Source organism: Ovis aries, chromosome X (genome assembly GCF_016772045.2).
Source record: "Ovis aries strain OAR_USU_Benz2616 breed Rambouillet chromosome X, ARS-UI_Ramb_v3.0, whole genome shotgun sequence".
NCBI classification, from domain to species: domain Eukaryota; kingdom Metazoa; phylum Chordata; class Mammalia; order Artiodactyla; family Bovidae; genus Ovis; species Ovis aries.
Genome location: NC_056080.1, coordinates 57,204,706 through 57,221,131, shown reverse-complemented (window position 1 = coordinate 57,221,131; position 16,426 = coordinate 57,204,706). Strand labels below are relative to the sequence as shown.

The 16,426-nt window shown below is 46.5% G+C and overlaps 2 protein-coding genes across 3 annotated transcripts in view; one reads left to right on the top strand and one right to left on the bottom strand.

Moving 5' to 3' along the window:
• SYN1 (synapsin I) overlaps window positions 1–13,055 on the bottom strand; it is a 54,180-nt gene extending 41,125 nt beyond the window's left edge. For both annotated transcript variants that reach the window (XM_015104911.3, XM_015104912.4), the window contains exon 1: window positions 12,550–13,055. In XM_015104911.3, the coding sequence (XP_014960397.2) occupies window positions 12,550–12,926 (377 nt within the window). In that variant the 5' untranslated portion in view covers window positions 12,927–13,055. The remainder of the gene's footprint in view (window positions 1–12,549) is intronic.
• The window catches only part of ZNF81 (zinc finger protein 81), a 746,478-nt gene that overhangs the window by 242,964 nt on the left and 487,088 nt on the right, over window positions 1–16,426 (top strand). The gene's annotated exons all lie outside the window — the stretch shown is intronic.

Genomic DNA, 16,426 nt, shown 5'->3' with positions numbered 1-16,426 from the left:
ATATTGCTGGTACTTGACAGATATGAGGGAAATGATAACCAGACTCAGGGGACTAAACACCATTTGATTAGCTGAAGAAATATATGACATGCTTAGGGTGAATAATCAACAATTCAAAGCAAAATGTAGGGACGTGCCTGTGGTCCAGTGGCTAAGAGTCTGTGCTTCCAAGACAGAGGGCCCAGGTTCAAACCATGCTCAGGGAACTAGATCCTACATGCTGCAACTAAAGATCCCATGTGCTGCAACTAAAACCTGACACAGTCAAATAACAAATTTTTTTAAAAACAGCAAAATGTAAAAGACAAAAGACCTCCTTGGGTGTATTTAGTTCAGTCCAGTCGCTCAGTCGTGTCCGACTCTTTGCGACTCCATGCACTGCAGCACACCAGGCTTCCCTGTCCATTACCAACTCCCAGAGTTTACTCAAACTCATGCTCATTGAGTCGATGATGCCATCCAAACATCTCATCCTCTGTCGTCCCCTTCTCCTCCTGCCTTCAATCTTTCCCAGCATCAGGGTCTTTTCAGATGAGTCAGCTCTTCACATCAGGTGGCCAAAGGATCAGAGTATCAGCTTCAACATCAGTCCTTCCAATGAATATTCAGGACTGATTTCCCTTAGGATGGACTGGTTGGATCTCCTTGCAGGCCAAGGGACTCTCAAGAGTCTTCTCCAACACCACAGTTCAAAAGCATCAGTTCTTCAGTGCTCAGCTTTCTCTATAGTCCAACGCTCACATCCATACATGACTATTGGAAAAACCATAGCCTTGACTAGACGGGCCTTTGTTGGCAAAGTAGTGTTCCTGTTTTTTAATATGATGTCTAGGTTGGTCATAATTTTTCTTCCAAGGAGTTAGTGTCTTTTAATTTCATGGCTGCAGTCACCATCTGCAGTGATTTTGGAGCCCAAAAAATAAAGCCTGCCACTGTTTCCCCATTTATTTCCCATGAAGTGATGGGACTGGATGCCATGATCTTAGTTTTCTGAATGTTGAGCTTTAAGCCAACTTTTTCGCTCTCCTCTTTCACTTTCATCAAGAGGCTCTTTAGTTCTTCTTCACTTTCTGCCATAAGGATGGTATCATCTGCATATCTGAGGTTATTGGCATTTCTCCTGGCAATCTTGATTCCAGCTTGCACTTCTTCCAGCCCAGCATTTCTCATGATGCACTCTGCATAGAAGTTAAATAAGCAGGGTGACAATATACAGCCTTGACGTACTCCTTTTCCTATTTGGAACCAGTCTGTTGTTCCATGTCCAGTTCTAACTCTTGCTTCCTAACCTGCATACAGATTTCTCAAGAGGCAGGTCAGGTGGTCTGGTATTCCCATCTCTTTGAGAATTTTCCATAGTTTATTGTGATCCACACAGTCAAAGGCTTTGGCATAGTCAATAAAGCAGAAATATATGTTTTTCTGGAACATATATTTTTCTATCTTGCTTTTTCAATGATCCAGTGGATTTTGGCAATTTGATCTCTGGTTCCTCTGCCTTTTCTAAATCCAGCTTGAACATCTGGAAGTTCATGGTTCACGTATTGCTGAAGCCTGGCTTGGAGAATTTTGAGCATTACGTTTTACTAGCGTGGGTGATGAGTGCAATTGTGCGGTAGTTTGAGCATTCTTTGGCATTGCCTTTCTTTGGGATTGGAATGAAAACTGACCTCTTCCAGGTCATGGTGGAGAGTTCTGATAAAATGTGGTCCATTGGAGAAGGGAATGGCAAACCACTTCAGTATTCTTGCCTTGAGACCCCCATGAACAGTATGAAAAGGCAAAGAGATAGGACACTGCAAGATGAATTCCCCAGGTTGGTAGGTGCCCAATACGCTACTAGAGATCACTGGAGAAATAACTCTAGAAGAATGAAGAGACGGAGCAAAAGTAAAAACAACACCCAGTTGTGGATGGGACTGGTGGTGGAAGCAAGGTCCAATGCTCTAAAGAGTAATATTGCATAGGAACCATGAATCGAGGCAAATTGGAAGTGGTCAAACAAGAGACGGCAACAGTGAACGTCGACATTCTATGAATCAGCAAACTAAAATGGACTGAAATGGGTGAATTTAACTCAGATGATCATCATATCTACACTGTGGGCAAGAATCCCTTAGAAGAAATGGAGTAGCCCTCATAGTAAACAAAAGAGTCTGAAATGCAGTACTTGGATGCAATCTCAAAAATGACAGTATGATCTCTGTTCATTTCCAAGGCAAACTATTCAATATCACAGTAATCCAAGTCTATGCCCTGACCAGTAATGCTGAAGAAGCTGAAGTTGAATGGTTCTATGAAGACCTACAAGACCTTCTAGAACTAAAACCAAAAAAAGATGTCCTTTTCATTATATGGGACTGGAATGCAAAGATGTCCTTTTCATTATAGGGGACTGGATGGGACTAGGAAGTCAAAAAATACCTGGAGTGACAGGCAAATTTGACCTTGGAGTACAGAATGAAACAAGGCAAAGGCTAACAGAGTTTTACCAAGAGAACGCACTGGTCATAACAAATATCCTCTTACAACAACACAAGAGAAGACTCTACACATGGACATCACCAGATGGTCGACACCAAAATCAGACTGATTATATTCTTTGCAGCCAAAGATGGAGAAGCTCTATACAGTCAGCAAAAACTATACTGGGAGCTGACTGTGGCTCAGATCATGAACTCCTTATTGCTACATTCAGACTTAAATTGAAGAAAGTAGGGAAAACCACTAGACCATTCAGGTATGAACTAAATCAAATCCTTAACGATTATACAGTGAAAGTGAGAAATAGATTTAAGGGACTAGATCTCATAGACAGAATGCCTGATGAATTATGGATGGAAGTTCATGACATTGTACAGGAGACAGGGATCAGACCATCCCTAAGAAAAAGAAATGCATAAAAGCAAAATGGCTGTCTAAGGAGGTCTTACAAATAGCTGTGAAAAGAAGAGAAGCGAAAAGCAAAGGAGAAAAGGAAAGATATAAGCATCTGAATGCACAGTTCCGAAGAAGAGCAAGGAGAGATAAGAAAACCTTGCTTAGTGATCAGTGCAAAGAAATAGAGGAAAACAATAGAATGGGAAAGACTAGAGATGTCTTCAAGAAAATTAGAGATAACAAAGGAATATTTCATGCAAAGATGGGCTCAATAAAGGGCAGAAATGGTATGGACCTAACAGAAGCAGAAGATATTAAGAAGAGGTGGCAAGAATACACAGAAGAACTGTATAAAAAAGAGCTTCACGACCCAGATAATCACGATGGTGTGATCACTCACCTAGAGCCAAACATCCTGGAATGTGAAGTCAAGCGGACCTTCGGAAGCCTCACTACAAACAAAGCTAGTGGAGGTGATGAAATTCCAGTTGAGCTATTTCAAATCCTGAAAGATGGTGCTGTGAAAGTGCTGCACTCAATATGGCAGCAAATTTGGGTGTATTTAAGGAAACCTCAATCTTCTGTGACCAGAGGGCAGATGGAGGAGATCAGACTTAAGACTTAACTGTAAGGGTAGCAGAACTTCAGAGAAGGTTGAATTCTCAGGCCCAGTACATCCCCTGTTCCATGCTCAGGGCCCTAATAGGATATGAGTGGAGCCCTGAGATTGGGATGGGGCTATCTGGGAAGATGCATTTAACACCCTGACCTTACAGATTCACCTGAACCCACTGGGTCTGCAGAATTAGCCCACTTCTCTTTGTTAGAATATAGACCTTCCCTTTGCTCGAAGATGATGCACAGGCCTTGAGTGAAGCATGTGCCTTATAAAACAATTCTTCCTCACAGAATCAACTTCCCTTCCCCTCGTGGCAACCAGATCAATAACCAGGGTCAAATCCTAGCACAACCTGACTAGAGAGGTTCTCAGCTTGCAAAGAAAGCAAAGGAATGATATGTGGAAGCTGAAGAATCTGGCTAACATGTATCGGCAGGAACTGGGAAAGCAAGCCTGAGACTGGATGCTGAGGACAATGGATCAAGGGAATGAAGCATGAACTTGGAGCACTGTCCCAAGACACAGAACTTAAAACCATGGTAAGGACTCTAGGAAATGTTGCTGATACAATTTTTGGATGACTTGTGGAAGCCTGGCAAGAACAGTGGCCCACACCAAGTGAAGTAGAAATACCAGACTTCAATGGCAGATTGTGGAGGAAAGGATCAAAGGGCTCAGAGAAGCTGATGTGTTAGAGAAGATACACTACTCCAGTCTGGAAAACCAACTAGCTGACTATATTCTATGGGAGGGCCCAGAGCGTATACCCAAATTACAAATGAGGAATACGTTGGTGAGAGTAGCAGCAGATATGTTGAGAAGCACAGTGGAGGTAAGGTCATAAGTGAAGTCCCAGCCCAGGTCCTGCTCACAGTGGGTCCACTGGGTCCACAGGTCCACCTAGTGATCACTTCACCAGCCCACAAATACCTAATTGGAATGGACATATCTGTAGTTTTCAGAACCCCTACATGAGTTCCTTGGCCTGTGGGGGAAGAGCTATGGTAGCTGGGAAGTTCAAATGGATGCCTTGGAAACTATTCCTGCCTTCCCTGAGCAAAGCTATAAATCAAAGACAATACTGTATCTATCCTAAGGGTGATGGTAGAAATTAGTGTCCCTCTGAAAGATCCAAAGGATGCAGGGGTGTTATTCCCACCATGTATATGTGCTTAGTTGCTCAGTCGAGTCTGATTCTTTGTGACCCCATGGACTGTAGCCCGCCATGCTCCTCTGTCCATGGGGGTTCTCCAGGCAAGAATACTGGAGTGGGTTGCCGTGCCCTCCTCTAGGGGATCTTCCCAACCCAGGGATCAAACCCAGGTCTCCTGCATTGCAGGTGGATTCTTTACTATCAGAGCCACCAGGGAAGCCCGAGAATACCGGAGTGGGTAGCCTATCCCTTCTCCAAGGGAACTTCCAGACCCAGAAATCGAACAGGGGTATCCTGCATTGCAGGCAGATTCTCTACCAGCTGAGTCACCCGGGAAGCTCAGTCCCATCATATCTCTGCTGAGTTAACCAATTTGGGCCCTGAGGAGGCTGGATAGATCCTTGAGAATGTAGACTACTGCAAGCTCAACCAAATGGTAGCATTGATTGAAGCTGCAGTACTAGTCATGCTGACATTGCTGGAGCAAATGAAAAGATCTCAGGTATGGCAGGTGGCCACTGATATAGTGAATACCTTTTCTATTTTGATCAGAAGATCAGAGACATTTCGCATTCATCTGGGACTGACCACAATATACATTGATGGTCTTGCCATAGGGCTAAGTTATCTTTCTCATCCTATGTTATCATATAGTCGAAGGAGGAATGGACTATCTGGACATCTCAGGGACTATCACATTGGACTACTATAACAATTACACCGTATTGATAGGCAAGATGAGCAAGAGTTGGTTAGCACACTGCATTGATAAGACACATGCACTCCAGAGGGTGGGAGGTAAACCCTAAAAACACTCAAGGTCCTGCCATATTAGTACAGTTTTTAGGGATTTGGGGGTACAAGGTATGCCAGAACAGCCCCTCCAAATCATAGGGCAAAGCATCTCATCACACACCTCCCACTATGATGAATAAAAACAGAACAGATGGGAAGATTCCTCAGGTTCTGGAGGCAGCATATTCCATACCTGGAAATACTGCTCTGATCCATATTTCAGGTGACATCTAAGGCTGCTAGCCCTGAACAGGTCCAGGCTGTGGTGCAAGCAGTCCTGCCACTCAGGGTATATGATCCAGCAGATCCTACGATACTGCATTGTGGGGGAAAATGCAGTGTGGAGCTTATGGGATGCTTGACTGGGAGGCCCCTGGGGTTTTGGACCAAGGCCATGCCATCTGCAGCAGAGAATTACACAGCTTTTGAGAAACAAATCCTGGTACAGTACTGGCCCTGGGTGAGACAGAATGCTTGACCACAGGGTACCAAGGAACCACGTATCCTGGTGCCTGTTATGAGCTGGGTCGCACCAGGCCCACCAAGTAATGAAGTCAGGCCCAGCAGCCAGGATCGATCCCAGATAGGACCAAGCAAGCTGTCTGAGCAAGTAACCCGGATGCCTGTGTCATCCACACTGTTGTGTTAGTGCCTCCCTCAGCTCACTAAGAGAACTCCTTAGAACCAGCAGATGAAGGGAGAAAAATCTTAAGCTTGGTTCACAAATGGGTTGGCTTGCTATGTGGGTGGAATAGACAAAAATGAACAGGAGTGATCCTATGGCCCCTTTCAGAGTGGCCTTGAAAAACAGTGGCAAAACTCTCAAGGGGCAGAGCTTTTGTCTGTGCACCTGGTCATCTATTCTGTTGGGAAAGAGAAGCAACCCAAGATTCAAATACATATTCACTGATGGGCAGTGGTAAATGGCTTGGCTGATTAGGCAGAGGCCCTGAAGGAACAATATTGGAAGATCAGGAAAAGGAGGTCTGGGACACCGAAATATGGGTGGACAAATGGGATTGGAGATGAAATGGAGTGAAGATCTTTGTATTGTGTGTTAACACCCACCAGATAGCATCCACCCTGAAAGTGGCACTAAGCAACCAGGTAGGTAGAATGACTCAGCCAAATGATGTCAGCCAGTTTCTAGAATCAGCTGCCCCAGCACTGGCAGATGGGCACACATATGAAGTGGCAAGGGTAACAGAGATGGAGGCTGAGTGTGGGGCCTATGGCATCATTGCTGAATGTCCAACCTGCCAGCATCAGAGACCAATATTGGGTCCCCAACACAGCACCATCCCTTAGGAAGGCAACCAGCCACTCTGTGGTGAGCTGACTACACTGGGCCTTCTACTCTGGAAAGAGTAATGATTCATTTTGACTGGAATATTCTATATATGAGTTTGCTTTTCCTGACTACCAGACCTTAGCCAGCATCACTGTCCAAGGGCTTACATAATATTTGATCCACCAGTATGGCATTCCACACAACAGTGAAACAAGCTGAAGGACACACTTTACAGCAAAGGAGGTATAATCAACTGACATTTTATACTGATGACATTCTATACCACACCATGCAGAAGCTGCTAGTCAGACAGAGTGATGGAACAAATTGGTATATCCACAGCTAAGATTTCAGCTTGGAGGTGACACTGTGCAAGATGTGGGGTACCATCCTCCAAAACACAGTATACACCCTAAATCAATGAACATTGTTTGGGCTGTGTTCCTTACAGGTAGAATACACTGGTTTGGGAACTCAGAGGTGAAAGCAGGAGTGGCCTAGCTTACCATCAATCCCTGGATCCACTTTTGGAATGTGTGTTTCCTTTTTCCTTAGGGCTCTGCAAGGTTAAAGGTCCTGATTCTCCAAGGGGGAACACTGCTACCAGGGGACACAGCATTACATTCTAAGCTTTGACTGTTACCTGGACACTTCAGGTTTCACAAGCCAATGGATAAGAAGATGAGTCTGTCTCAGCAGGTCCATAGACCCTGGTCATCAGAAGGAGATAGTTGCTGTTGTTTAGTTGCTAAGCCGTGCCTGACTCTTTGCAACCCCATAGACTGTAGCCCACCAGGTTCCTCTGTCCATGGGATTTCCCAGGCAAGAGTATTGGTGTGGGTTGCCATTTCCTTCTCGAGGGGATCTTCCCGACCCAGGGATCAAACCCAAGTCTCCTACATTAGCAGGTGGATTCTTTACCACTGAGCCACCAGGGAAGTCCAGGAGTTGATAGGGCTGCCATTAAACAATGGGGGCAGGGAGGAATATATCTGACCCTCAGGCTGTCTGCTTTGACATTTTGTTGGTATTCTTGTTCAACACTGAAGGCAAATGGACAAGTACAGCAGTCATAGCCTGAGCAGATGGGGACCAGGAGCTCAGGGATCCCTCAAGGATGAGGGAATGGATCACTCACCAGGTAAGCCACTGTGACCAAGAGAGGTGCTAGCTGAGGGTAAGGGGAATCTAGATTGTGTAATACAGGAAGGAAACAATGTATCATTTATTTATGCCACATTTATCAAACTACAGTGGAGGCTGTAGTTTGTCCCACTAACTGTGGTCTTTCAAGTGCACCCCAGAAAACAAGACCAATTAGAATCCTAGAAATGCTGTTCCCAGATGGAATGAACTTACTTCTGAAAAGCAAGTGAATCTGAGAAGTCCTGGGGGTTGCCTATGTGCTCTACTCAGATCTTCAAGCCCCTCCTTCTTGTCGTAACTGTCCTCCAGCTTCCGGGAATATCTGCTGCTGAAGGCTCACAGTGCTGTCCATCATTGGGAACTGCCCCCTACAGCAGGGACTCACCTTCTGCAAGATTATGCCTCCTCCCAGAGGGCAACCTGTAGTCACTGACTAATGCAGGACTACAAAAGCCTGGCCATCCCATCTCAATTGGGACAACTCTGAAGGGTCATCCCATCTCCAGAGCTCCCCAGATGATCGGCTGGAGCAATTGTTGCACAGCATCACAGCTGCTCAACCTTTCCATCTGCCAAGTCCTGCTTCCCCCACTCCTCCTCTGCAACACGTGTTGTTCCCAAGAGCTCTCCCCGATCAATCTGCACACAAATCTCAGAGTCTCAGGGTCTGCATCCAGGGAAGTCTAAGAAAAGAAGCCACAGTAAGAATGTTCTATATATATATAATATATATTATATAAGACACATATACAGAAAATTTAATATAGGATGTCTTATATAACATATTGCATGTTATATATTATGTGTTGCAGTATCTAGAATGTATATAAATATGCATATAGTAGAATGAAAGTTTCAGTAAATAATTACCTTTAATATGTACAATGGGGTCATATTTCCTATTCTATTTCATGAAAAGAAACATTCATTTCATGAAAAGAAACATACACATATATATGTATGTGGTATTATAAACCCATTGTATAACAAATATATTACAGATACATATAATACGTATTAATACATATTACATTAATACATATGTAATACATATTACATATAATATGTAATAATACATATAATATGTATGGTACACATTAATGATTATATTTCTTATTGGAGTAAGTTTCACTAAATAATAATTCCACTTACTATGTACAATGTACTCTCATTTTTTATTTTCATGTATCAATATTATAATTTATCATAGTTTTATTTTCATTTCATGAAAAAAATGAAACACTGGTCACAAGCCAAGAGGTGACCTACAGCTGGAAAAACACTGGATTAAATGATCTGTAAAAAGAGGTGATGAGTCTCAATTCTGAGTTTTCAGCTTTAAAGCACACAGGACTCAAGACCCAGGAAGGAAGGAGAGGGGTGAGGTTTGGTGGGGAAGGCACCAAACTGTACTTAGGTGTACAACCCCATTACAGAATTTGTATGATTCCTTTTATTCCAGGCTGAAATCCCTAAGCTTGTGTGGTTCTGAATGTCTGCAAGCTGGTGATGCAGAGTCTCTGTTCCTCGCACTAAACCTGGTGTACACAGGCTCTCTCCCTTTACCCATCCCACTCCATCTATACCAGGCACTAAATAAATAGTTGCTAGGTCGACTGGAAGAAAAGACTGAAGCAACTGCTGGGATAAAGGAAGGTTTTTGGGATACAGAAGTGGAAGGGAAGAATAGTTCACAGAATTCAGCAGGTGCTCAGTAAGTGCTTGCTAGACAAATTAGAAGAAAAAGTAGAAAATACAGGAGTTGTGATTATGGAAAGGCGAAGGGTCTTGTCAGTGGTCTGTAGATAATATATGTGTAATGGAATGAAGGAAAAGGCAGCAGCAACCTGCCTGGAGGGTTGGAGTGAAGAAGGTAAGTCGAAAGGAGGGTGGTTACTAAAATATTCCAGTGGATCTTTCCAAACCAGGGATCAGAATCGCATCTATTGCATCTCCTGCATTGGCAAGCAGATTCTTTACCACTAGCGCCACCTGGGAAGCCCCCAATGTACAGCAAGGGCTTCAATAAGGTTTGTTGACTTCAATAGAGCAAATTTAGCCAGGAAGATGGCATCTGTGCGAGTGGGTGTTGGTGAAGGAATTGAAACACGTGTTCAATAAATGCTTTATGGACTGAAGGAGAAAAGAGTGGAGGAGTCTGCTGCAGGGATAGGAATGTTGTTGTTTGAGCAGAACACAGTAAGAGAGTGATAAATCCTTTTTGGATTACTTGGGGGGAAAGGGCAGTGGGGAAGATGGCTACTACATGGGAGAGGGTTCCTAGCCAGAATGCAGTAGGTACACATCGTGAGTTTTTGAGATTGTGTCATGTGAAAGGCAGGATGTAGATTGTTGAAGGAGGAATTAGGGCTACAGGAGGGGGAGAAGAGGCACTGACTATGGGTTCTCAGAGTATAGAATAAGTGCTCATTAAAAGATTGTTGGGGCTGAGTAGAGGAGAAGGTATGAAGAATCCAACTAGTGGTTGGGATTAGAAGGAAAAGAAACTGAGGGAGGCTTCTTCCTAATGTAGTGCATAATAAATGCCTCCCATAGTTTAACACATGGAAAGTATGCAACAACTGTCTGTAGAATGAACAAATGGCTCTGAATAGAGAGAAAGCCTGCTGGGTAAGGGCTCCTGGCAGAGGAGAGGTAATTAACCAGTAAAGAGCTGGTACTCAATATATTTAGGCTGAAGGGGACCCCTGGAGAGAGAGCTCTTGAGACAAGGACAGGAACTTCCAAGCTTGGAAAGGGGAAGTTGAGAATGTCTCTTATGTAGTAAGTCCTCAGTTAAGTGTTTATTGGCTTAAATAGAAAAAAAAGCCCTTCGGGGTCTTAAGATTGGGAGAGGAAATCCTAGGGAGACTGAAGAGAGTGAGAAAAGGGTAACTCTTCTAAATTTGGTTCTAGATTTATCGAAGGAAAGGACTCTGTGGAAATGTTGTATGACTGGCACAGGTTATCCTAAGAGTAAAGAAGGGGAATCTACTTCCTACACACAACAGGTACTGCAAATGTGCTCATGCACCCACTGGAAGAAAAGCACTTTGGGGAGGAGGTGTGAATATAGAGCACCCAGGAAGCACTACACAAATGCTCACAGGAGCTGCTGGAGGAAAATGCCTTTGGGGGAAGGTGATCTAGAATCAAGCACCTGGCAGACAGTGACCAAATGCTCACTGCATCCATTAAAAGAAAATGTCTTTGGGGAAGATTGGTGGCGGTGGGCGGTGGGCGGGGGGGGGAGGCTATGGAAGAGCATATCATCACCGGATCCATTGGAGGAAAAGTCTTTGGGGGAAGAGAAATGGGGATACAGTAACTTGATTTATGTGAGCTTGATTCTCCATCCTTGGGAAGAAAGGCTTTTATGAAGAAGGCACAGAATCGGCACACAGTGGGTACTCCACAAATGCTCCAGGAGTGATTTTTTAAAGAGGTATTTGGAAAGACAGATTGAAATGTTCTACACAGTAAGTGCAGATATATGATCACTGTATTAATTGGAGGCAAAGGTCTTTATGGAGAAGGTCTGAGGTTGAGTCATGCAGATGGTGCTCAATATATACAGACTGAAGCCACTGGAGGAAAAGGCATTGGGGAAAGGGTCTGGGGTGACGTAAACAGTGGGCACTCAATAAATGCTTGCTGAATACACTGAAGGAAAGAGTCTTTAGAGAAGGCTCACACCTTTAGATCAGGCAGTTAGTAAAGTCTTGGTGGGTCCACCAAAGGAAAGATTGTTGAAGAAGTAGTTGAGAATAGGCGGTAGGGGAGGCACTCAAATGAATGCCTTCTAGATCCTTCTGCTGTAGGAAAAGGATTTAGAGCAGACAGTGTGAAGATAAGCCTCACACAGTAGGTTTAAAAATGCTCATAGAACTCATTTAAGGAAAATATGTTTGAGGAAAGGGCTTGGGGATGGGGCATACACCAGGCCCTTAATAAATGCTTCTTAGATCCTTTGGAGAATTAAGCCCTTAGGGGGACTGAATTGGGGCACACAGAAGGAATTCAATAAAAACTCATAGGATCCATTAAAGGCAACGCTTTTGGCAAGAAGCTGGGGTGGGATACACAGCAGGCACTCAATGTTCAGTGAATAGTTTAAAAGGTTTTTGAGGTGAGGGCTGGGGTGGGGCACATAGTGCACTCTGGATACATGCTCACGAGATCAGAGAAGGCCTTAGGGCAAGGACTGAGGAGGACAGAACACCTATCAAGCTCCCAACAAATGTTCACAGAATTCATGTAAGCCAAACGCCTTGAGGAAGGGCTCCCCACTGAGGCACACTGCCGGTACTTGATAAATGCTCACAAGATCCATTAGAGGACAAGACCTTTGGGGCACGGGTTGCGGGGTGCAGGGCACATCAGACTCTTGAATGCTCACAGGATATACTGAAGTCAGGTTTGTGGAATGGAGGCACACAGCAGGCGCCCGATAACTGCTCCCTGTATGGATCAAGAAGGCCTGGGTGAGGGCAGCGGGAAAGCAAGGGTGGGGCACACAGGAAGCGCTTCGTATAATAATTTAAAGGAAGAGGGTTTGGGCAAGGGGGGCAGACAGAGGGCAAACAAGCGGCGCTCAATAATTGCTCATCATGGGATGATCTGGGGACCCAGAACCGCGGGGGCACGTCCCCAGCAGTGGCTTACCAGTCGGTGTGGGGCTCGTCGATTACCAGCAGCACCCTGGCGGCGGCGCCCCCACGGCCTGCGCCCCCAGAGCCGCCGCCCACCTGCTCGCTGAAGGTGGCGGCCGCGGCCGCTGTGGTCTGCTTGACCGCATTGGACAGCGACGAGAAGAAGCCACCGCCCCCCGAGGACCCGGGGCTAGGGGCAGCTGGAGAGGCCACGGGGGCGGCCGAAGAGGCCCTCTCGCCAGTGGCGGTCGCAGGACCGGTAGTGGCCCCGGGACTAGGGGCAGCGGGCGGCGGTGGGGGCGGCTGCGGGCGCTGCAGGTCTGTCATGTACCCATTTGGCAGATTGGCCATGAAGTTGCTGTCCGACAGGCGGCGCCGTAGGTAGTTCATGGCTGCAGAGCGGGGCAGGGGGTCTTAGGAGCAGTCTGGTCAGGAGCCGCGGGGGCGGACCGCGATCGGCCCAGGAGCACCGCTGCGCTCTCAGGCACGACACGTCTCTTCCGCTGCCCGCTGCAGACTGAGGCAGCGCTGAGTCGCCGCCGCCGCCGCAGCGCGGTTGGTCGCGCCCGTGACCCCCTATTTCGCGCCCCGTGTGGTGCAGTCCGGCTGGGCCGGCGGCGGCGCGGACGCGACCAAGGCTACTGCGAAGGGGAGTTTGCGGAGGAGCGGCGAGTGACGTCAGCGCGCCTTCAGTGCCGGGGCGGCGGCGGCGCGCGCCGGCAGGCGGGGGCGAAGGAGCTGTCCGCGGTGCTGAAGGCATAAGTGCGCAAGCGCCACGCCGCATCCTGTCTCCCCTCCCCCGCCTCAGACTGGGGGTGCGCAATTTGGGGATGGGGGCGGGGTGGGAGCCTGTCCGGAGGGTCGGGTGGGTGCATCAGGCAAGCCTCCCACCCTGTCTCATCCTGGTCTTCACATGCACTCGCACCCACACCTAGGACCCTCTGCGGATACTAGGTTTCCAGTGTTGATATTCACCACAGGAGGCATTTGGGGGGTGGGAATGGAGTTATACTCGGAAACTCGAAAGTAGAGAAATAACCCCTTCACAGCGAGAGCCGAGGGTCACACGCAGTACTCTGCAAGATCAGTTTCCCACGTCCACATAGGCAGAGAGATGGATGCGCGGGTGGTGTAGACAGCATCAGACAGGCGGAGGTGGACACTTGGGCGGAGTGTACTCTTGCCCAGGGTTGGGGGGCGTCCTGGAGGCACACTGGGAATGACATGTACGTGGAGATACATATAGAAATACACAAAAGTAGGGAAACATACGGAGGCATGTACAGAGATAGAACACACCGATCTAAGTATCTATACTGACACAAACAAGCCCAGGGTAATACTCATGGGCATACACGCACATGAATACGCCTACACACACACACACAGAGGCACCACACAGACACACAGAGACCTAGAGAAACTCACATGAGCATGCACCCCCGGACAAAACGCACCCACAATCATGGACAAACCCAGATCTCCATACAGACACATTCTCTGAAGTCTAGTCCTGATGTGTGTTCATCTCTCCCCACACACACTTGGCCAACAAGCCTCCATCCTTTTGCCCTGGACACAGTCAGAAACCATGATATCCACCTGGCATTGTCAGTGCCCAAGGCTATCATCCTCTGTACCAGAAAGCTTCCCACAGGCAGAGGCAGACCCATTCTAGGGTATGCAAGCTGTAGGTGCCAAATAATGTTCACCACATGCACAAATGATCTTTGTAGTCCAGGCAGGGGTGGGCTATGAAAGCTTCTATAGGATCCTGATTACAGTGAAGACACAAATTCATTTAAAAATAATAATTCACTGATTGTACCCAATTCTCATAAAACTATGGAGTGGGTAGTATGATTTCCATTTTACAGATGGAATCCAAGAACTCCAATTCATTCCCAAAGGGTCATGTTCACTTTGTGATCCATACTTTTTAAAAAAGAATGTGCCGGAAAGGGATGTCAGTGTGGCTGGAGCAGAATGAATGAGGGAGACTGTGGCAGGAGAAGGGGTCAGAGAGGTTAGCAGGGTCCAGATGGAGCAGGGCCTTGTGGGCCATAGTGTCCAGATGGAGCAGGGCCTTGTGGGCCATAGTGAGTGATGATGGTGGACCAAGTGAGATGGAAGAAGATATGGCAAGAAGTAGGCAGATTTGGAGTCTTTTCTTCCTGAAGAAAATACAGAGATAGAACACACCAATCTAAGTATCTATACTGACAAGCCCAGGGTAATACTCATGGGCATACATGCATATGAATACGCCTACACACACACAGAGGCACCACACGGACACACAGAGACCCAGGCAGATTTGGAGTCTTTTCTGCCTGGAGGACTTTCAAATGAATCATCCACTTATTCATTTGTACATTCTCCATTTATTAAATATTTGGCATGTTCAAACAAGGTCATGGTGTGAGGTCTGGAGTCAGAGTGCCTGGGTTCAAACTGGCCCTCTACTATACTCTTGGGAAAATGACTTAACATCTCCAAAACTCAGCTTCCTCACCTGTAAAAACAATCACCTGACCAACTCTAAAAGATAGGGGTGGGGGAGTGCTGTGCCTTTCTCTCTCAAGGATCACTTTTGGCCAAGGTCTCCAGGAAGTCCCCTCTCCCCTTAGGCTCCTGCTGTCCATCGCCTCTGCTCCCTCCTCCATCTCAGCCAGCTTCAGTCCATCTGCAGGCCTTTGCTTTGGCCATTCATTCTCTCTCTCATGGATGCCCTTTGGCATCCCCATTCCAGTGTTCCCCAGATGGGGAACTGCCCAGAAATTGGGTATTTCCCAACATTGTGAAGTATATGCTCCCCAGTTTTTGCTCAGTAATGGAAGCAAACAAGTTCTGCTGGGTCTGTGGTGACCTCTCTGAGGCACAGGAGCAGCTGCAGGTCTACAGACCTTTTTGGATCCTCTAGGAGTAAGAAGTCGGGCTCCTTAGCAGTCTGTCTCTAGACTGCCTCTTCCCAGTGGCCCTGTTGCCAGGTTTATAGTACCATGCCCCTCAATGTCATCCCCTTTCTCCAGGTAGCTCATTTTCCAGAAATTAATTTTTGGTAGAAGAATGAAGAGTTTCCCACCCCCACCCCCAAGGAGTGTCTCAACTCCCTGTGGCAGAGGTCTCAACTCCTCTGCACTAGCTTCATCTTCTCCAGCAGGAAGGAACATACAGAAGGGGCTCCAAGAATGTTTTTCTTTGCTGTGCATTGGTGAGCAATGACTCTGAAATGCACACCCTTGACATATGTTTGTAATCAGTATTGTACCCACGTTTATGTGCTTCCCAGGTGGCTCAGTGGTAAAGAATCCGCCTGCCAATGCAGGAGCTGCAGCAGACATGGGTTTGATCCCTGGGTCAGGAAGATCCCCTGGAGGAGGAAATGGCAACCCACTCCAGTATTCTTGCCTGGAGAATCCCATGGACAGAAGAGCCTGGCGGACAATAGTCCAAGGGGTCCCGAAGAGTCAGACACAACTGAGCACACATGCACCCATGCTTATAACTCACAATACATATCCACGCCACCTGTGTATGTGTGTATGAGCATGTGCACACATATACCCCCACACCCTTGTAACTCACACATTGTTATGGTGCACATAGTTGTTAACTTCACATGCACTCCACACATACTCGATATATCCTTAATTCTTGCAGAGACCCTACAGGTCTTCCTATCACACATACACAAAGATATGTGCCTCATAATATACACATACAGCCAAATTTCCACTTTCTTATAGACGTATAACTTTCTCATACCCTGCAGTAGCAATCAGACTCCCTCACTTAGGCTCATTCCTCTTACGATAACTAGTATTCATTGATTTCATCTTTACCCCTACCCATCAATTGATCCATTTTACACAAGGGAAAATTGACCC